This window comes from Gobius niger (genome assembly GCF_951799975.1).
Source record: "Gobius niger genome assembly, chromosome: 18".
Taxonomy (NCBI): Eukaryota; Metazoa; Chordata; class Actinopteri; order Gobiiformes; family Gobiidae; genus Gobius; species Gobius niger.
The window spans coordinates 28,180,933-28,204,000 of record NC_136869.1 but is presented as its reverse complement, the minus strand read 5'-3'; the positions used below and the strand labels follow the sequence as shown (position 1 = coordinate 28,204,000).

The 23,068-nt window shown below is 42.1% G+C and overlaps 1 protein-coding gene across 1 annotated transcript in view; it reads right to left on the bottom strand.

Annotated features, from left to right (window-relative positions):
* The window catches only part of snx7 (sorting nexin 7), a 32,002-nt gene extending 9,954 nt beyond the window's left edge, over positions 1–22,048 (bottom strand). Inside the window, exons 1-8 of the mRNA XM_079575964.1 lie at positions 21,892–22,048; positions 19,256–19,441; positions 19,040–19,150; positions 18,267–18,425; positions 17,960–18,158; positions 16,523–16,725; positions 14,376–14,462; positions 12,634–12,786 (exon numbers count right to left, since the gene is read on the bottom strand). Coding sequence (XP_079432090.1) covers positions 12,634–12,786; positions 14,376–14,462; positions 16,523–16,725; positions 17,960–18,158; positions 18,267–18,425; positions 19,040–19,150; positions 19,256–19,441; positions 21,892–21,960 — 1,167 coding nt within the window. The 5' untranslated portion in view covers positions 21,961–22,048. The remainder of the gene's footprint in view (positions 1–12,633; positions 12,787–14,375; positions 14,463–16,522; positions 16,726–17,959; positions 18,159–18,266; positions 18,426–19,039; positions 19,151–19,255; positions 19,442–21,891) is intronic.
* Between the last annotated feature and the right edge of the window lie 1,020 nt (positions 22,049–23,068).

The window sequence follows — 23,068 nt, the reverse complement described above, 5'->3', positions numbered from 1 at the left end:
TTAAGGTCAGCACATACTACACGATCTGTTCAGTTTCTAAATATTTTATAAAGAATGGGGGTTTCACATGACTGGACTTAGTGCGATTATAGAACGTCTGGGGTTCACACATAACGACTGAGAATCATCAGAGCGAACACACGATTCAGTCAAACAGGGGATGTTTTATAGCACAGCATCTGTCCTCTCTACGGCTTCAAAAACTGACCAGCAACGATAGGCCTCTGTTTCAGATGTAGCTGGAAAAGCTGGTTCTCGTGAACTTTTTGGTGATAAAAAGTTGTGCTGTTTCGTGTGGGGCTGTGGTCATGAAATGAGTCGTTCGCTTTGGGGATGCTTTAATCACTCACGCCTGTGCATCCAGAATCGTGCTTAAAAATCAGCGTGTTTGATTTGCTAAGACTGGAGTTTAGTTGTGTCTTGCTGCTGCCCACACTGCACGATTGGAAAGCCAGTCCAGTCGTGACTTTTTCTAATGATTTTTCTAAGATTTGTGAAGCACCAGCACTAACCGCTTTGCTACCGTGCCGTCCTTTAACTGGTAAAGGATCATTTAAATGTGGTGGAAAAAAATTCCTAGTGATAACAGTATTTTTTTCAAAAATAAATATAGTAAAAACCTCAAAATCCACTGTTCCAAATTATTATGCAACTCATCATTTCAATACATTTTAAAGCTTGTAATTAACTGAAAATGATCATTTGTTGAATTTGTAGCATTAGGAGGTCATATTTACTGAAATCAAAAGCTATTTCAATCAAAAAAATATTAACAGGTCAAGTTATATTTTACCATAGAAGCCCTTGTGTGATAGCAGCTTCAAAATTCTTAAATCCATTAATCTTCTGAGTTTTTGGACAGTTTCTGCTTGGATTTGTTTGCAGGATGTTAGAATAGCTTCCCAGAGCTGCGGTTTGGATGAAAACTGCCTCCCACCCTCATAGAAGTTTTTTTTTGTTGAGGCCCCAAAGGTTCTCAATAGGGTTGAAGTCAGGGGAGGAGGGGGTCCACATCATGAGTTTCTCTCCTTTTATGCCCATAGCAGCCAGTGATGCAGAGGTTTTCTTTACAGTATGACATGGTGCGTTGTCATGCATGAAGAGGATTTTGTTCAGGAAAACACGGCTCTTCTTTTTGTAGCATAGAAGACAGTGGTCAGTCAGAAACTCCACATATTTTTCAAAGGTCATTTTCACACCTTCAGGGATCCTAAAAGGGCCTATTGGGGCCGACCAGCTCTCTCACCATGATTCTGGCCCAAAACATGACTCCGTCACCTCCTTACTGACGTCACAGCCTTGTTGGGACATTGTGGCCATTCACCAACCATCCACTACTCCATTGATTTGACCATCCAGGGTTACACGGCCTCATCAGTGAACAAGACTGTTTGAAAATGAGTCCTCATGTATTTCTGAGCCACTGCAGCCGTTTCTGTTCATCAGCTTCAATTAACCGTTTAGGGGAGGCCCGGATAGAAGGTTTATGCACAACTGCAGCCTCTGGAGGGTCCTACACCTTGATGTTTGGGAGACTCCAGAGGCACCAGCAGCTTCAAATACCTGTATGCTGCTTTGTGGCATCTGTTCTCGTAATCTGATGTGTTTGTCTGGCAGAAACCGTCCATATTGTGCCTTTATTTGCATAAACCGGAGTGTGCTCTGAATCATCCACAAATCTCTTATCAGAACGATGATTACGCTTAATCTTTCATGAAATATCGAAGGTTTTCATACCTAGACCAAGGCATTCAACTATTTCACGCTTTTCATCAGCAGAGAGACCCTTTTTCTTTCCCATATTGCTTGAAAATGATGATCTGCATAATAAAGTGGAACACCCTTTTTCAGTAGTTTTTCCCTTAACTGGGCTTAACCTGAAAACTAATCATCCCAGGTCTCTGAGATTAATGTCAGTGATTCATAGAGCCCCAAGACACGATACCATCCATGAGTTTCATTATTATTACATTTTTTTACCTTTTTGACACAAAAATCCAATTTGCATAATAACTTGGAACGCAGTGTAAAGAACTGTTCCACCACCTTCCAAAGTCAACTTGTCCCAGAAAACATAAAACCACCAAACAAACCAAAAAAAGAAAATCTGTTCTTTCTCCTTTCCCAGCTCGATTATATTAGTTGTGGCTTTGTGCTGGAAGCAGAAGAATGGCTCATTTAACAAGTCATTAATGAAAAACTCAATACTAAATCTGTCTGAAATTTACACTGTATAACTAAAAACACAAAGCAAAAGGAGAGGAAAATCCCATCGCTATCACATGCAAACAGGAGCCAGTGTATTTCACAGTCTGTCGCACTGCTAAGACGACTCGGACGATATTCCTATGGAGACATTTTGCTCAACATTGCCCTACCCTCAACTGTGCTCCATGAAAGAGTCTGGAGACACTGTTACATCCACAGGCAGAGCAGCACAGGAATAGTTATAGCTCCACAGAGACTGCTCTCTCTCAGGAGGCAGTGAACTGGACACCTGCAGGGTCTGTGTAATTACCGCCACAGGGCCACGGCATCAGTCTCTGCACACCCCTGCTGCGCCAGATACCATATACAGTGTGTAGCGCTATTTTTAGTAAGAAACTAATCACAGGAATTTCAGAAATAGCTGACCTCATTAAAGTTGTGAGCACTGTTTATTCTTATAGACATCGTCGCTTTAGAACTTTATGCTTTATAACTTCCATTCAAAGGTAAAACGGCCTCATTTGCACTAAAAGAGGGCACATGGACTGGATTCGAACAGTTTAAATAAGGCTAAAACAACAACTGTAACCTATTCCCCGATCACTACAAACATGTCAGGATGTGTGAGCAGTAGCAACAACATCAAAATCTCACGGGCCGGTTTCGATATTGATCTCATGGTACGATATTTATTGCGATATTGTGAATATGAAAAAACAAGAACAAAACAAAATCTGCTTTTGCCAGTCACCAGGCCATTTATTGTTGTATCTATGGATCACGACAACATAAACGCTGATCACTGTGTAAAATGAGCAAAATCAATCATGAATGTGCTAGGCAAATAAAAACAGCCTGTTGAAACAATGAAGTATCTAGGAACATAACTTGAACTTAAATAAAATAGTCAGACAAAAAGCCTACTGAAAAACACTGACCTATCCTTTAGCTTATGTTAAAGTTTTTCTTCAGAAAGACCAAAAGATCTACATCGCAAGGGAGAAGACTGGGAACTGAGGCTGTGCATCCGGCAACCGAACATCAAGAGGGGTTTCCATAAAGCAGACCCTAAAGTGTTTAGAGCGATGCTACTTGAGTCCATCCTGGACTTATTTCAGTCACGTGGATGAATGAAGGGACTGTCTGAATGTCAGGGAAAGGTGGAATCCCAACTCCTCCACATAAAACCAAATCATTTGAAAGTAAATTATTGTGTTTTGTTCTAATGTGGGGAAATTTTAGCAAGAATCTATTGTTTGACTAAAACCTAAAAGCGACATGACCTCCTGTACTTCATGCATGTAAGTGTATCAAATATAAAAATCACAAATCAAATCGCAAATTAAATTTACATGACACAGGAAGTAGCAGATGGCAGCATTTCACATCAATTACAAGAGAATTGGAAATACCTTATGTTATGCACCATAAAGTCTGTATTCAGTATATGGAATATGGAATGCACTGTGGTTGATTAGGTTCTAAAAGTTCATCAAATATATAAATAAACTTCAAAATATGTTGAAAATTTCATATAAAAACAAGGCAGTGTATTTGCAAAAGTGTCGACATTTGTGGCAACCAAATGTAATAGAGCCAGGATGAAATGTATGGGGTTATTTTGTGACATATTGGAGACAAAGATTTTTCACATATCTTTCTTAGTTGAATAAACCGACATTTGAAGTCCAGAGCTCAGCAACTTAAGAACAACTTCAGAATACTGTGCTGTACAACAGTGGAACATTGGGTGGTGACTTTAAGTGAGAATATAAATCTGCACTAAGTCAGTGGGATAATAAACACCATTTACATTTCCTGGAGAATGTTTAAATGATGAGAGAGAAAACAAAAGAGGAATAAAAGAAGACTAAAGCACCATGTTCCTGTTCAGCAGCAGAGGTGTTCCTCTGCAGCTGGTGCACTGCTGCCCTCTGCTGGCACATTTACAGCATCACACTGCAGAGAGGTTTCAAACCCTTTAATATTCTAGATTCAACCATGTTTCAGGTTAATCTACTCCAACAGAGGTTTGTATGTACATAAGGCATGTCAGAAAAGAAGACATTAGAGACAATTACAGGGTTTCTACAGAAGAAGCAAGTCAAATGTAATGCTTTTTTTTTCCTTTTATGTTCTCTCTACAATATGTATCTATCTTATACACATAATTAGCTATGGTACTGCCATTGCTTGTGCTTTTTTATTGAATAAAAATTTCAATCCGATTCACAAATTTCATTTCTTAAGATTTGCAAATATTTCATCAAACAGAAGAAACGGGAAACTTGTGAGCCAGAAAAAATGTCAGGCAAAACTGCAGCTGAATGTTTTAGACGGCACAGGTTAGCTCCTCGTGCTTCACAGCCAGATGTCATCATTTTGAAATGATTTTGGCACAATACAGTTGATGACTTTTAATGCCTTGAACTGCATCATTCTGAATAAATGTCGTAAGCAAGAAGTTAATGTTGCACTTTAATCTGTAAACCTTTATAAACCGTTCATTATTAGCTCATGAGAGCTTGTAAGCATGACTGATATCTACAAGACAGTCAGTACTTTCTTAAATATCAGCAAATCTTTGACAAAAGCTTTGCATGTCATCATTATTACTTTATTTTTGAATAATTAGTTTGTAATGAGTTTCTCATTTGTTCATGTTTGACTTGTGGGCAAACGGGTTTAGTTTCTCAGTTTGTAATTACTTGAATATGACGTAAACTTGAAAAACACTTTCCTGAAACGCCTGTTCATTGTTTAAAAATGTACAAACAACTTTAGTATAAATCATTAAATGAACTAATTAAAGATAAATGATGAATGAGATTACGGGCTGAGAAATATAGTCCAGAGGGCTGCATTTGGCCCTCAGGCCTTAGACTGGTCATAAAACTGGAGATGAAATACAGCTCTTAATCCTTATTTGATGAGATTTCATCAGACTGAGCTACAGTCAATAAAGTCAATATGTGCTTGTGTTGTTGACGCGCTCGGACTGAAGTCAGTGTGATCTGAGCTCTGGACAAACACAAGTGGAGACAGAAGCCTCAAACCGGGTCAGGTGCTCCCCATGGAACACAAGAGAGAACAATACTTTTCTAGCTATTTTTATTGTAAAAAAATATATATATACTAAATAAAATATATATACTAAAAAATATATACTAAAAACATAGCTTTGTTATTCATTTTATTTGGATAAGTTGTGATTATTAAAATTGTGTATTTAATGTACTAGCTGAGACCCGGCCTTCGGCCGGGCCTCGCTAGTCTCCACATTTGATATTCTGAGATTGTGAGTTATTACAAAGAAATGTCCAACCCATCACACAGTTCAGCTGTAGACCAGTGGTTCCCAACCCATTCCAAAAACTATGGCCACTACAAATGAGTAAAAGAATGAAGGCAAAAAACAATTTCAAACAAACTGCAATTGGAGTGTTTGATGCACCCGTGCTCCTTTCTTATAAACTACAACCACAATATTTTTGCTGAACTTGGGGAACAGGATTCAAGAGACAGTGGAATAATTATTGATAAATATTAGGGGTTCAGCTTTAACGGTTCGGTTCACGGTGCAGGACCCGTGGTTTGGTCCATCACGGTAGTGTGCAAGAAAAAAAATAATGAGTAGGTTTTGAACTGAAATAGCCTAATGATCGTTATTAGACAGTATTTATAACCTTACAATAAAATTGGCAATGCTTTCAAAGCTGCTTTAGAATAAAATGTACCTCTGGGCTCACAATACGTGAAAGCAAAATAGAAAACAAATGGTACAGCAGCAAAGAAAAAAAAAAGAAAAAAAACTACGCAGTGCAGGCCATGCGCTCGTTAAGTTGTAGTTTCATTTTCTCTTTTACTCACACGGAGGAAAAATCAGTCGGAGCAGCGCGTTTGATTAGAGGCTCGTGTTTGAGCAGGTTTTGGGCACGCACATACACACACGCACACATCGCCCTGTTTGGATGCGCACGCGCACACATACACACGTACGCACACACACACACACACATCGCCCTGTTTGGATGCGCGCGCACACATACATACACACACGCACGAACACACACACACGCGCGCACACACACATCGCCCTGTTTGGATGCGCGCACACGCACGGCAGTCAGATCTCGTGCACTCGCGTTTTTGTGACAGCGGGTTGTCCTCGGACAGCAGCACCACCAACCACGCACACACTCAGTACTGTCGCCAGGCTTCCTGGTGTTCCCAAACGGTCTCCCATCCCAGTCCTAACCAGGCCCTTCCCTGCTTAGCATCCGAGGAACGGTCTCCCATCCCAGTTCTAACCAGGCACTTCCCTGCTTAGCTTCAAAGCCGGTATGGGAAATAAACATGGCGGCGCCCAGGCGGCGGCCATTGAGATTGCGTTTTCTATAATGGATTTCTTTTATGTGTGTACATACTATACTGGGGCCCCTCTACATTTGCCTGTTTTTCCCACCTCAAGACAGAGGAAAAAATCAGTAACACTGAAGTAATGCAGTTGTTTCTGTTATTTACGAGCGTTTACTAACATTGGAAATAACAGCCATTTTCTTTCTCTTGTCAAACTAGGTAAAAATAACCTCATGGTGAAAAAACTGTGTCAGGGCGTTAGTTTGAAGCCTGAAGGTTCAGAAAATATGCAGAAGTTTCAAATATTTAAAAAGTGAGTTTATAATGGGAATCAATGGGGCAGAAAATGTGAAAACTCATCAACTTAAAAACTAAAAAATATTGAAAGTCAAAGTTGTTGCTGATCTTTGACATATCCGAAGGTGTTTTAAAATGTAAATCCAAATTCTGCCCAAACTCACATTCTAGATGGAAAATGAGCCACTATGTGTGTTTATTTAGATATAATTTAAATATCTTTTCAAACTTTGGTAGTTTTGTGCAGAACTAAAGTGGATTAACAATAGATTGTAAACTAACAATCTATAATATTTTTACAGCGGTCAGAAAAGTGCCACAACATGAGATTAGGGCAGCACATTTGTTCTGGCTGCATCAATGACCAACATTTTAAAACTATATTTTGATAATGTTGGTCAAAATACATTTTGTACCAACATTTTTTTCAAATATCTCAAATATGGAAAAAGTTACAGGACAGGAAAGGTAAGGTATACATTTATATAAATGTGTAAATTATTATTCAAGAATAAAAAAAGTAAGTAATACTTTAATAAGTCAGTTCAATTTAGGCTATATTTGATTTATATGCGGCAAAAAGTTAAAGCTGCCTTAAGTGTTGTCCTTTGAATTGTTTTCGTCAGTAGGTGGCTTTCCCCCGATCTCTTGTGCACGTGTTTGTGTTTACATGGCGCGGGGGACATGTGGGGGGGTGCTGTGAGGTGAGGGCATGGATCTATAGGTGGGGGAGGAGCAAGGTGCAGCGACAGTCTCCTTCTACTGTTAGCAAGTGTGGCGCACACGGGGGCGCACACGGGGGCGCACACGGTGGTGCATCTAGCGGCGCTTGATGGGAATGCAACGGTGCCGGACCGGCAAAACGGGATCGCCTAAGTCAGTGTTTCCCAAACGGGGTACTCGAGGACCTAGCAGGGGGTACTTGAAACAATTTCAGATTGAAAAAAGGGGAAAATGAACTTAATTTTTTCTAGGAAAAGCTATATATTTTCAGTAAAATATGTTGCTTTGGGAGAATTTTAGGTTTATTTTGACCGCAACATTATCCTTTTTCTTACAAATACCATTTTTAAGTAATAATTCTAAATAAACTGCAACACCCCTGAGGTAGGGGGTACACGGACGGCCATTGAAAGGCCCAAGGGGTACACAAGACAATAAAGGTTGGGAACCACTAGCTTAAGTAACGGTAAATGGGAAAGAAAAATTGAAATCGCAATACTGACTTGATACTGATACTTGATTTGGTTCAGCCCTAGTTTTTTCTTGATTTTGCCTGATGAAGTCAATGAAATATTTTATGCGCAGCATAGATTTTCTGTGCGAGGACGACACAGGAGGAGTGTTGTTACAATTCTAAAATATTGAACTCAAATTTTGATAGCCTACCGAAAATAAAACTCGATTCTCAATACAGATGTCGATAACCACGGCTCCCCTTTAAAAATATACAGTATATATACTATATTTGCTGTAGGAAACTTGTCTCTTCTTTCCATCTGCACTGTGTTGTAGACTCACTGTCCAAAGGTCTAATTTGTTCTCTCTCTCTGCTTTGCATCTTCACCTGCAATATTCATGGTCAAATGCCAAAATATCAACAATATAAACAGTCACGTCTGTCACATTAGTGCATAACAGTGCTAAGCACCAAACAGTAAATGTGTGACTGTGCAGATAGCTTACAAACAGCTCAATATCCAATGCTAACTAATACATGTAAACGAATGGACGCCATAGGAATGAAGGAGTCTGTAAGCTAACGTTAGCCACATTTGCAAAGTCTGCTTTTTCATCAAAACAGCTGCTACTTTCAACCTGGTCCAGCAGCAGTATCAGATCCTTTCACCAAGGGGGGTTCAAGGGTTTAAGCCTGTGGATCACGGGCCAAACACGGTGAGGTCAAGCGTGAAACACATATAACTCAAAAAATAATAGTTCTTTCGGTTTAGATTTGCATTTGATATGCAAATAACATGCTACATTAAAACAAATGTTAATTATGGCAAAAGCCTAGTTTTAGTAGAACAAAATCAACAATTGTAGCAATAAAGTGCAAAACACCAGTATCTGGAGCACCTACAGTGACTTTACCTCATTCATTTGTTAACTCATATATTTAGCACATTAGATCATTTTCAAAGTGTCAGTTCAGCATAAAATCTTCTACAAGTCCATTTATAACATGCTGATGTTGATGTCAACAACCTTTGCAATAATAGTTGGAAAACACCAAGACACCACAACAGTGTTTCCTTAACTATGTGAAAGGAGTGAAACAGCGGCAGTACACGTGGCCAAAACGTGTACTGCACCCATATCTACCATTGAGAATGAATGGAAGCGAGGTAGTAATAACAAGATGCGGCGCAAAAGTAGCTCACTCTCTGGTGGGCCAATGGAATTGTTCCGGCGTGCCAGATTTGGCCCACGGGCCCCACTTTGGGAACCCCTGGTTTAAGCTCTAGTTCCATCCTGTGCTCTGTACGCAGCCCAGAGGAAACTCAAAGTATTGATACCTGCTCAAATGAATATCTCGCTTCGATACTACTTTTAGTGTCGATTTAGTCGAGGAATCAATTTTTTTGACCACCCCACACTATTCTCATAACAATGACTTTTTAGCCCTAAAGCTCAGAAGAGGCTATACTTAAGAGCTGTATCTGCTCCCGATAAATACTGGTTTAATACATTTATTTTCTCATAGAATATTACATTGAAATACAATTTTCATCGGCTGTGATTAGTAAAAAGAATCCCGCCTTCATGGAGCGTTCTGATGTACAAAAGCAGCAGACCCAAACATGTTCTGAAATGCACAGGATACTCGCATTTGTTATGTTTATGTATTTAGTTCATTCTAATGCTCTTCTGAACTCAATCTGGATTTGAAACCATCACACCGACAGAAGAGAGAAGACAGAGGAACAGGAATGTACCCATAATAAACAGCAGGGGGCGTGAGCCGCCTATGAACCAATCACTGTCAAACAACAGAAATACAATGTTTTCAACATGTGATGGGACACAATCCTTTTTCAATCTAAACTATAGAGCAGACATCTGCATCTGCACTTTGACCCTCATGTCTTAATATTAAAAAAAAAACTGTAGCAGTTTTATACTAATTCAGGGATGATGCAGGCTGTGTCGGCTAAAATGCCTTTAAAAAAGCCCTTATTTAAGAATCGGAGGGGACCTTTCTGTGGAGTTGGCATGTTCTCCATACTAGGGTTGGTCACCGGTGTAAACTTTCATACCGGGGTAGGGCAGCTCATGTCAGAACCACACAGAGATGCTGCGCCCAGAGTCACTCAGAGCAGCAGAAACATGAGTGTGGAGCTTCAGGGGCATCGCCTAAAGAATCTAATGATATGAATGAAGTTTGCTGCTTTTGTCGCTCATATTTACGAGGAAAGGCCTCAGGATTTGCGTCTTGGATGAACTCCGGAGAGTTGAAGCATCACCTAGCTTTCTGGAGCTAACAACAACAGAGAGGGAGAGACGCTAACAGGAGAGATAGGAGATATAGTGAATCCTTTGAAAGCTACAATTCATTGAACCCATGTTTCTGGCAAACACGTGTCCTAAACACGTGACACCTGACAGTAAACTGCACAGAGGAGGGTGAACTTACAGGAGCATTTTACTGTTATGGAGATGAAGGTGCAAATAATTGTAGCAATATTATTTGATCTTATCTTCTGTGTTTTTCCAGATGGAGGTAGAGATTTAGATGAATAAAGAGAATAAAATAGCTGTAAATGAATTTTCTCCATTGGCGAAAGGCTTTGATTTTTATGTATTTTGCCAGGTGTAAATTATAGTGCCAAATATCTATATTTCATTTTCATACCGTGATATACATTTTTGGCCATATCGTCCTGCCCTTCTCCATACCACTAAAACCATGTGCAATAGGCCGGCATGAATGCGGTGTGTGAGTGAGTGGCTGGTGATGGCACAGGCTGGTGGCTAGGGCGGCCAACTTTGGTCGTTTAGTCGACTAATTGGTCGACCAAGATTTTCATTGGTCGACTAAATGCACGCACTCTGGCAACAATTAAGATGCTCCCAGTTTACACAACACCAGAGGCCTGTGGCAGGTCGATCTTTGACCTTATATTTCATTATGAAAACAGATACATCAAAGTTTTACAGAGTGACGTTTGAATTGTTTGTGTGAAATGCTTTCGCAAAATAAATAAATAAATAAATATTTAAATAAATAAATATATATATATATATTATATAAATATATATCCTCCATATAAATATATGGAGGAGAGAAATGCACAGAAACGCACAGAACAACCAAACGAAAGTGAAACTGAAGCGTCAGACGCAGCAGCTCATGGACCCGCGCTGTCTTTGTTCGCTTCATTCTGGCCTTTTCCGAGATAAATAAGATGAGGAGCTCCGGGTAACATGAACAGGTACATCTCTGCACCGTACAGCGCAAAAGTCCAAATGAAACGGCCTGAGAGGACACGGAACATTTCACAATAAAGCACATGCTCGTGTTTACATTACGGCCAAACAGACACAAGTCAGAGACAACGTCCGGAGGACATTTAAGAACAGGCGGATGGATCTACTGCTTTATTTGGATTATATGGATGTATGGACAGCAGAAGATGCAGGAGTGAGGCAGGGAGCTGGAGTGTGAGATTAAAGGTGAGATTAATGTGACTTTCTACACATAAATGCACCGTTTACGTTGCTGCTATGTATAGTATTGTAGTTACAGCAACAGCTCCCAAAGTTTGATGTCTTATGAGTGCATTTTGGGATGTCATTCTAGGAGTTCGGGTCGGAAAAGTTGTTGTTTTGTCAGCGCTGTGCCAACTAATCGACTAATCGTGGGTCAGAGCATGTTTTTGGTCATTGCCAGCCCTACTGGTTGCCTTGCTTTCTTCAGTCTACCCCAGGGCGGCTGTGGATACAACAGTAGCTCACCACAGAGTATGGAGTGAATGAATAATGACGACATGTGGCACTTAGAGAAACTTAGTAACACAGCGGCATGTTAATGAGAATAATATTAATCCAATAGTACTATCATTATTATTGTAATACTAAAGGCCTAAATGGCAGTGTTTTGACTTGGATTGGTCAAAAATATCTACTTCCGACATTAATTAAAACATATTCTGCTTAAAGCAAATGATCAGAATTATCAGTATGTTAAAGAATATGCAGAAAAGACCAAACTCCTGTGTCAGTCTCATGTACAGCGCCTGCTCCTCCTCTCTCAGGACAAATGTTATGTGAAGAGGCTAAATGCTTAAATACCTCTTTTTCAAGTCAGAATTTCAAACATTCTGGACACGTTTTGAAGCACGGCGTGAGTAGCCGCTGATCGATCGCTATTGCTCAGCTAATTATCATGTGCACATTTAAAAGTCCATTAACCTGGTTCTCAGATTGAAGACTTTAACAGGAGGTTTTTCACACGTCCACAGGGCCGACTGTAGCCAAATAAAACAACTCTCAGCGGTTTTGACCTGTTCATCAGAACCCGCTCTGCCTTACCACTCTGTGACACGCCACAGCTCCTCAGACTAAATGCTGTATGACAGAGTAAATATTTGAATTAATTATTGTCATTTCATGGCAAAACCAACCTAAACTAGTATCTTATTGGGTTACACTTGATTTCCAATTATCAAAATGAATGATTTTTGATCATTTCGGTCTCCTGGACTTGGTTATTTCATATGACTCCAGTGTAAATCCTGTGTTTGTGTAAGTGAGTATGAGCGTCACCTTCTCGTAGTGCTGCTGGTTCCTCTCTGCTGTGGACACAAACGCTGCTCGGGCGTCAGACGACAGGCCGCTCCTCCATCGGCTCCAGTCTCCTCTCAGGGACACGTTAGCCTGCTCCAAGCGCTCGGCGAGCACATCCACCTCCTCCTGCAGCTGAGGGACAACACACGAGGCGTTTGCAAAAGGCCTGGAGCAGCATGTCATGTCACGTCCGGAGCTGCCAGACTGTAACTTCACCAACATCTTAATGCTAAAGGTAAACAGAATGAGGCCTTTTTCCTGGTTAGTGGGCTGGACTTGAGCTGAACAGACACTCAAACAATAACGATGTCATGTAGAGAAACCTTTTTCCGTGGCTGGGAAGGGGCGAAGGCTTTTGTTTGGATCACGATGGACATGGTTAAATGGGAAACACTGAAATGCTCTGAGCCAATGAGCCGCCTTGACTGAACCACAACTCGCAGAGTGAAGCACTTTTTGAGACAATTGATACTTGAGTCATGTTAGTGAGCTGTTAGCGAAACAGGCTTTGGTGCAGTGCTTCGAAGCAATCAGCTTCATACGAGCAGTTGTATGGCTGTTGTGCATCTCGTTTGGACCAGCGCTGTTCTTGTGTTAGGCGGAGAATCGGCCTGACGTATTTTTGGACCCTTTTCAGACCTGGTTTAATCTTGTTGTCGATCTTATTGTACTTGGAAGGTCTAATATTTATTCAAGTGAAAAGTTTGAGAGCCAGTTATTTACAGTTTGGATGTGGGATTGACTGCTCGGCTCCACACACTGATGTAAGTATTACTATACTTGTCTAAAGGTCACCCAAAGCACTTCCCCCACAGAACCAGCAAAGTGTTAATTAAAACTACCAACGCGCTCTCATTCTTACGCCTTCTGTTTAATTAAACCCCGTACAGACTCGTACACCGAGCGGGTGATAAAGATCCACACCTGAACTCTAAATTTAGCCCTGTCCTTTTGCTCGGCTAACTTTTCATTGCGCGCTCTCCGTCTCCTGACATTTTGAATCCACCGTCGGCGTCGCGAGGATACGGGAATTTTCATTTGCGGTGATTAGCGAGTGGGTTTACATTAGGTGGAGTATTAGCGCTTTGGTTCCCGCTGAGCGGAGCAGGAGGAGCACAGCGGTGGGAGCGGGATGTCGGGATAATCCACCGGGAAGCTCTTGTTGGCAGAGAAGAGTGCGCCCGGGCTGGGGGCACATTATTAAGGCTAAGCTCCGGGAAGATGATTGACAGAAGAAGCTGAACCTCTGCACAACGAGTGATGAGTAGATTTGGAATTCAGGTTAAAACATGGCAAGAACTTGAGTTTACGGACAGAAATGTCACGATAACAATATAACTGCCAATATCAGTCACCAAACCAGTTTATTTTGGTCGATTGAAATATATAGTCATAATTCTAGTCAAAGTAATCTTTTTGCTGACTAAAACTAAATTAAAAGTAGTAAACGTGACTAAAACTAAAAACATCCTTTTATTGCAAAATATTTAAAAATCTTTAGGCCTGTGAAAAGACTCTAAGGCAAGACAGACCGCAGGTTGAAATCCTGCGACTTGGCACGATTTCCTCAAAGCTCTGCTGTTGGGCAAAGATATGGACACGCTCCTTTTATGTTCAGTTTGAGTGCAGTAAAAGAAACAGAGCTGACGTAACATCTCTGCCATAGTATTTGTTCTCTGCAGGCGAAACAACCGCACTCAAAAGTGATTTATTAAACTCACTGTTTCAGGGTCCACTTTCCTGGCAGCCAGAGCGTCGTTCTTCACCTCAAAGTCAGCCTGGATGTTGTCTCTGCGCCTCAGCACGGCCTGCACACACACCAGCAGCTCCAGTTAGCTCTGCTGCAACCGTGCGGCTCATTTGTCCAAAAGGCGGAAAGACAAAGGGCAGAAGTGACACTTTATGGAAGCTACATTTCAAACTAAACTGGTAAAAGATCAGAAAACATTAACAATTACTTTTGAGTTACAGAGTATTCCTCTCAGAACTGGAGAACTTGTTTCAATCTCAAGCGCATAAATAAAAAAAACTGAGAAGTGGGGTTTGCAAAAGTATGTAACCCCCTTTCTTTTTAGTGCAACCAATTGACCTTTTGTCGAGCCCGCCCCCCTTAGTTACTGTTGCTACACCCGACAAACAAATGGTCAAACGCAACAGCGCAACAGACTGCCATGACAGGAAGAGGTATACCCCTGCGTGTCAGTGACATTTTTTGGAGCAATACCGCCACGATATCCTCCAGATCGAGGCAAAAGGGGCACAGTCTGCAGTGGAGGGATATATTCAAGATATTAAACTATCATACAGACTGGTTTCAGGCAAAATCAGAGAAACCTTATGATCTCTTCCTTAAATGCAACAGTATTTTTATCATAAAGGGAGATACAAAAAAGTGTGATTGTAGACTTGTAAAAGTTTACCACCGCAGTTAAAGTTACAGCTCCAGTGCCAGTTTGTGCAACGTTATATGACTGTTAGAATGCTAAGGTGTTAGCCTAGCTGCTAGGCCCTAGTCTTGCACTACAGCAAGTAGTTTATTTGGAGACATATAGCTTGGCGTAGGCCGTCCACATTGTTTGATCCATTGTAGGCAGTGTTCAGGTTGTGTTTTCTGAATGATCACATGTTGACCCAATGACTAAATAGAGTCTACCTGTGTGTAGTCTAATGTCAGTTCAAATACAGCTGCTCTGTGATGGTCTCGCAGTTAACTAATTGACTGCCAATGACATCTATAGACGTCAATTAGGTTTTTCAATGGGAACAGCTGCAGCAAGGCCTTGAGCATGTCTGGTGTTAAAATCTTAGTTGTACAGAATGGAAAGAGGTACAAACAATCTTTCTTTTGGTGGGTTTCATGTTGACATAGACTTAGACCTACATTTTTTGTGAGTCATGAAAAAAAAACAGTCAAAATCCTGAAAAACCTCTGGCAGTGGGGAGCTCTCTGATTTGAAAATGGCTGGCAGTCAATGAGTTAAGAAACTACTGGGGAGCAGACAGCATCATGAAGTCCAAGAACACCCCAGACAGGTCCGGGATAAAGTTATTGAGAAGTATAAAGCTGGGTTAGGTTATAAAGAGATTTCCAAAGCACATCTCTCAAAGTACAGTTAAATAAACCATCCAGGAATGGAAAGAGTATGACATCACTGCAAACCTACCAAGACACAGCCATCCTCCTAAACTTACCGACCGAACAAGGACAGTACTGACCAGAGCTGTTACCAAGAAGCCCTGGATGAACTGCAGAGAGCTACAGCTCAGGTGGGGGAAACTGTACACTATTAGTCGTACACTGCACAAATCTGGCCTCCTGGATGAGTAGCTAGAAGAAGCCACAGGTGTCAGGTAGGTCGTTAGGACTTAGAACTACAAAGACTCTTAAACTACTAAGATGGTTGCCTACAGGTGAGAGTAGCTGTTAATGGAGGGGAGGGACTCAGCCAAGTGAAACTCCTCCCCATGGTCTTTATCTGGACTGCGGGCTCAACTGACCTTTAGTTCGATGACCTTTTGGATGAGAGGCGAAACGTTCGACACTTCAACTACAGAGTACAGAAGACGACTCAAGAACGTTCATTGAAAATGGACAACGACTGAGAGCCGACACGATATAACTGCTGATAATGATGAAAACTTTGCTGAAATCATGACATTAAAGTCTGTGTTGTCCGTGTTGCGCCTGAAACCGTTCAGAGGCATTAGAATGCTTGGAGTTTTGAGCCTTTGTTGAAAATCTTTCAAATGTCGTGGAGTAAAAGTAGTAAGTTTACGAAAAAGGGAGTACCTGAGTAAATGTTGAGCGCGTGTGTTTAAATGTTACAGTCCTGTTTCTGAGGTTAGTAGACATGGGGAGAGGTCATACCTTGAGCGTATCTGCACACAGGACATATTCGTGCAGCACTGGCAGTAACGTTTCGGACAGCTCCTGCGCCCGCTGCTCCGTCTCCTGACCGCACAGCTCCACGCTCCGGGACACGCCCCTCAGAACCTCCGACAGGCCGTCCGGCTCCAGCTCCGCCCACTGGCTGTAGGCTGGGCTGTACTGTTTGAGCTCGTCCACGTACTCTGTAAACAAGCACACATCATCGCTCAGACTCCGAGATCTGTGACCCAAAAGCTTTTCACACCAAATACCAACTTATAAACTCGTTAACCTGTTGAGGACCACCTCATAAAATATTGGACATTTCAAGTCTCAGTGGACAAAATATAATAAAAGGACAATCTGAGTATCTTTCGATATTCAATACCAAGAGACTTTCTCGGTGAAAAAGTGAATGGTCCGATTTTCTCCTTTGTGAGATCAATAAAGTCTGATCTTGTTGATGTTACAGATCAATTATCCGTTATATCTATTCAAATGTAATGGAAAAAACAGTAAACAAGGATCACGGGACTTTTCTACACTAAATCTACAGGCCAAGTCCAGTTGACTGAAGAACAGTTTTATCCAACAAGCTAGCAGAAACCTGATCAGTTATAGTGGACAATTTCATTTTATTAGGCTACTTTAGGTGAGCCTATCATAGTTTCTGTCCCAGCCTTGCTTGGTTGCCCCTAGCATTAGCATACTGTTGCCAGCCTCAGGATTTTGCGCTGTGATCAAACCTATGTTTGCGGAGGTTAAGAAAGAAACAAGTATTGACCGGATACTTGGAATAGATACCCAGTATCGGCCACAATATCTGAAACCAGTATCGGACCGGATCGGTGCCTCCCTAATCTAGATATATCCCCTTTCAGTATTACATTAAAACATTATAGGTCTATATATTATAAAGACAAGACGGGAATGAGTGAGGAGGACTTGATTTTTCTTCATTTTCAAATTAAAATTCTTAATTCACAGGCACACACAAAAAAATATGGGGGGGGGTGAAGGACAGAGCAAAAGAAAAAAAAAAAGATACTTTTTTAATTCAAAATATTCTCTAAATTCATAAAGGATAGGTCTGTAAAATGTTTTGTTACATTGTTTTATAAACATTACAACTTGTGTCCCAAGATCTGACCAACCATGACCACATCAAGTCCTGCTTTGACTGTAATGTAATGTTTCACAAGTGCAAAAACTTTCTACAGGATATTGTTTTAATCCAATCAAAGAGTCCCACTTTCCTACTTCCACAAACCCAGCAGCCGTCCCCAATCAGGACCTAAGGAATGTTAGAGCAGCCTCCTGTAGCCTTCTGGAGCTCTTTCAAAGGAGAAATGGTACTATATTCACTTGAAGTTTGCACTTCCTCTGCATGTTTTTGAAGAGAACATTGTCAGAGGTGTGAGATGAATGTCCCTGTACCTCTGTGCTCCCGGATGATCCTCTGCGTCACCTTGTCCACAGAGCTAATGCTGTTGCTGAACTGGTCCACGTAGTCCTGGATGGAGGAGAACTCCTCTGCTCGGCTCCTCAGACCTCTCACAGAGTGGGCCATGGAGCGCACCGTCTCGCCCATGCGACTGAACAGCCCCGGGCCCTGCTTCTTATGGGGCGCCAGGTCCTGCAAAAGATTTGAGAGGAAGTTTTAGGATAACTCAAGGAGGACGTGCTGATGAAACATAGCACGACGACAGGTCAGTTTATGGCGGGTAGGTGAGTGTTCCAGTACCTGTGCGGTGAGGAAGGTTTTGAGGTGTGGGCTGCGGGACAGGACTGGGTGGACTGAGATCTTGTGGAGGAACCGGTGCAGAGCTTTCTTCCGGGTCTCAATGAAGTCGTCACTAAAACGCTCCACCATCCCCTTCATCACAAACTTCTCTGGCAGCGGCTGGAGACACACAAAACAGACCCGGAACTTTGAAGCCCCAGGAAACACTACAGGACTTTTTTTCCTTGTCATATCAGTCGGGGGCACTAGTCAAGTGTTGTATGGTGGGGGTTAAGGTGTTAGGTTATGGGTCTAGAGTCACTACGTCATAGCCCTGACTGGGAGCAAGAGAAAAGCACAGCCCCTCATTCTCCCCTGTAAATTGGCTTGTTGCACGATGCGGATATGCGAGTTCTAGTTAGGCTCACCACTTAAAGTGCCAGTACTTCCTGTCTGTGTTTTCTTATGGACAGTAGCTAAGATTCCGTGGTGGGTCACAAAGATGACCTTACATGAGTCGACTCTTTATGTTTAAATTAGTTTGCTGGTCTGTTGAGCAGCTGCATTGCCGGTGGAGGTCTTAAGATGGTGTTGGAGATGCTCTTGAGGGTTTGAGTGGCGTGTGTTGCTTGTGGAAGCGAGACTTTTGCCATTTCGGCTTACTGTGATGGTCTACCAACAGTAAACCATCACTTTTAACACACGTACAGGAATCCCCTCACATCAGTTTAGCAAATAGGACCCATAGCCATGTTTGTGTGTATACAGCACAGACAGAGCAGAGTGAGCCTCACAGGGATGATGAGGGTGGGGTGGCTCTCCTCCAGTCTGCTGCGGAGCCATGAGAACTCCTGGTATCTCCTCCGAACCTCCACCTCACTGGAGTCAAAGTCCCCTCGCGTGGTCTGTAACAGACAGCTCACCATCATTAGGCCCATGTCATATTTATAAAAAAAATACAAAGAAATGGTCCAACATTTATCTACAGGTAGAACTGTGAGAGCATCTACCCTGGTGAGCACTCTGTACATGATGAAGGTCTCGATGGCGGTCACATGACTCTCGGGGTTGTCCACAGAGATGAACAGGTCTCTCTCCGTCCGGCTCTCCTCCTGGTCCTCATGCTCCAGATGATACTGGTTGGTCATGGAGCTGGGCGAGGTGGGCAGGGGGCCAGAGACAGCCAGAGACGGTTTCTGAAACAACAGGACAACAGCCGCGTTAGAGCTCGGGGAGGATATTTAGAATAAATGTCTGTACTCGGGATACGACTGAATCACTGTAGACACTTACACTAATCCAGGACTCATGAGCATTACAGAACAAAACACGTTTGTAGAGGTTTACAGTGCAGAGTAAGAGGCTTCTAAAGTCTAACACCAGTTAGATCAAAAGTTTAGGACCACATTTCTGTGCAAACATGTGGATCCAGTAACAGCCTTAATGTGGGTCGAGGAGCCACCAGCCAATCTGATCCTCCGGCTCAGCCGGAACTGGTGACATTTCTTTTTGGGTCTTTTACTTGACTTGTTTGTTCCATAACCCTCAGGATCTTTTGACCGTCCCGCCTCAGCAGCGATGGCGCGCTGTGAGAGGCCCTGCTTATGCAGTTCAACAACCCAAACATGCTCCAAAGCTGTGTACCTGGAGGTTTTGACACTTCCATTTCTAGTTGCATAATAAAGTTCTACTTGGAGCCCTGTTGAGATCCAACCATGTTTTTCAACTGGTCTCAAACTTTTGATTGGAACTGTACGTCTTTGTAGAGACTGTACAAAAATATATACAGTTGTGCTCAAAGGTTTACGGACCCTGGCAGAATTTCATCATAGGCCATCATTGGCCTTGTTGTGCCCCAAGTGCATCACACAAAAAAATACTTTTTGTGTCATCATTCATATTCTCTGAAAAATAGCCCAAAATTCAAACATCGTGCCAGGGTATGTAAACCTTGGTTTAGTGGAGCAGTTTAAGCCCATTTTTGGGCCACATCGCTTTGTGTCACAAGTGCAAATCCCTGAACCCCGTATTTCAGAAAAGCCCATTATTGCTCCACAAACTCTGGATTGTGACTTGTCTAAGAGGGTTTTCCACTGCACTGTAGCAGGACAGCTGTGGTAATGATATTTTTGTTGTCCATTTTCATTAGATAAAGTGGCAGCGGCTCTCTCTCATAACGAAATTGGCCCCTGGGTGCACAAATCTCAAAGTGCTCCACTGTCATCATTATTCACTCCATACTTAGTGGTGGTCAGCTACTGTTGGAGCCACAGCTGCCCTTGGCGTAGACACTTAGGGCTGGGCGATATATCAATATTTAAGATATATCGATATATTTTTAAATGAGATATGGAATTAGACCACATCGTGTGTATCAGGGTATTTTAAATTCAGATAAGCTATGAAGTTAACAAAAAGAAAGTTTATCTTAAACTGAGCACTTTATTTTGTTATCTCTTTATATATAAATGCTGCCCTCAGAAACCTATTTTATTTTATAAGCTATTCTTTATTTAAGATATTTTTTTTTATTTAAATGTGCACCTTACGGAGCTTTGTTATACAGTGTTTATGATTACATTTTATAGTGAGTTTTTCAGAAAAGTACTCGCTGGCTTTGACTTTGATAAAACATTTCATTTCACAGAAAAAAAATATTAGGATATATATTGTGTATCAATATTCAACCTAAATATATCGGGTTATGACTTTTGGTCCATATCGCCCAGCCCTACATAGACTCATTCATTCTGGCCTATTGTAGGCCTACATGTTTTTAGTGACAGGGCAAACCTGCAAATAAAAACATGTACAATAGGTCCCTCTGGGACCAGGACTCCCCTGGAAATGAGACACTTAATCTCAGAGGGACTTTCCCGGTTAAAGAAAGGTAAAACATCTGGATTAGAGATTAGTGTCTGTGTATTTGATGTTGCATGACTGTGACAGTGTAGCTCTTTCTGAAACGTGCTTAAACTCATCCCTGTGAGCAAAGCTGTTCAACAGCTTCAATGTTTGTAAAGGAAAAAGGCTGTAGAGCCTTTGAACCCTGGCAAAACTCGTGAGATTCGAGCGGATTCCAGGTTTATTGGTGGTGCCGTAATCGCCTGTTTGGAGGAGCTCCACTAAGCGGGACATAGTTGTTACTTTGAGTCTCATAGTGACAAGTTTTGTTGCAAAATGTTGAATGTCGAATTTTTGAAAGTTAAAAGACAGTCTGACAGGACTAAACGAGAAGAAAAGGAAAACACGCTGAGTCTGCAACTATTTCCACCAAACGTCCACGCGCACGCACTCTCATGACAGACAGGGAAAAGACTTGGACACTTCCTACTTCAGAGTCACCCGCTCACTGTACGAGCGGTCACGCGTCCGCAGACTCACGGGGATCAGGCAGGGAGTGTCGCAGCACAAACACCGAGCAGAAAGTCTCATCAGATCAAGTATTTTACAGCGTGCAGCCCGAGTATGGAAAAAGTTTTGGAGACGTCGGAGCGCGCACGAGCGGAGCGGTTTAGTTTGCTGATTTTTTTCCTGCCCACACATACATACATACATACACACACACACACACACACACACACACACACACACACACACACACACACACACACACACACACACACACACACACACACACACCTACCTTTGTAAAAACTTCCAGGTCTTCGTCCTCCTCCAAGTCCAGCACAGCTCCGGACAGCTCCGCGGCCATGGTCCTGTGCGCTCCCCGGGGATCTCACTCTCAGAGCCGGGATGAATCCCCAGCCAACTTTCCCACAGGCTCCGCTTTGGCCAGCGGGGCGGAAACTGCGCTGTGACGCGCCCTCACCGGGCCGGGGCCGTGAGCGCTCTCTGCTGATCCGGAATGTGGAGCCGCACGAGCCGCACACAGGACACGATAGGAGGGAAGGGGACAGAGGGGGGGCAGGGACTGTGTCGGGGAGAATACAAGTGCATTTTGGCGCTTATTCTGTTACTTTGTCAAATGTATTCTGAATACTTAGATTACTTCAACACTGATTTGCAGTATATCCATGTACAACCTCTTAACCCCCGCCTTAACCGAGTTGCCTCAGGACAGCCTATAGGCTTGATCATCTGTCACTTTGTCATCACTTTTCTGTCACCTTTTTGTTGCTCTCTTATGGCTTTTTTGTTCTGTTTATATCACACATTTTTGTTGTGTTTTCATACTTATTTCCGTTGCTATTTTGGCGCTTTTTTTGAAGACGCTTTTAGATTTGGGTAAAGTCGAACTGAAGGAATGTTGTTATAGAATTTTCAGGCCATGTTTTGTTTCTCATAATTCATGTCAAACTGAAAGTGAAATGAGATCAAAGTAGTGTTACTCTGACTTGAGTACAGATCCTGCTCTGCCTCAGCCCAGAATGAGCTCCACTTATTGATCTTTTCTGTCTGATTGTTATGAATGTGATGATTGTGATGTGATTTATTCCTTTGACTTTGATTTGATTTTGATTTGATTTTTGCACTTGTATTCTCTGATTGATTTGATGTATTCCTTTGATTTTAGGAAAGTATCTTTGTTTTAAATACCCTCAAATGAAAGTAACTTTACCAGATACTCCTCATATCAGGGGTTAGACTCGGTAAAGGGGGGTCAGACTCTGTAAAGGGGGTTAGACTCGGTAAAGGGGGTCAGACTCGGTAAAAGGGGGTCGGACACCGGTAAAGGGGGGTCAGACTCTGTAAAGGGGGTTAGACTCGGTAAAGGGGGGTCAGACTACGGTAAAGGGGGTCAGACACCGGTAAAGGGGGTTAGACTCGGTAAAGGGGGTTAGACTCGGTAAAGGGGGTTA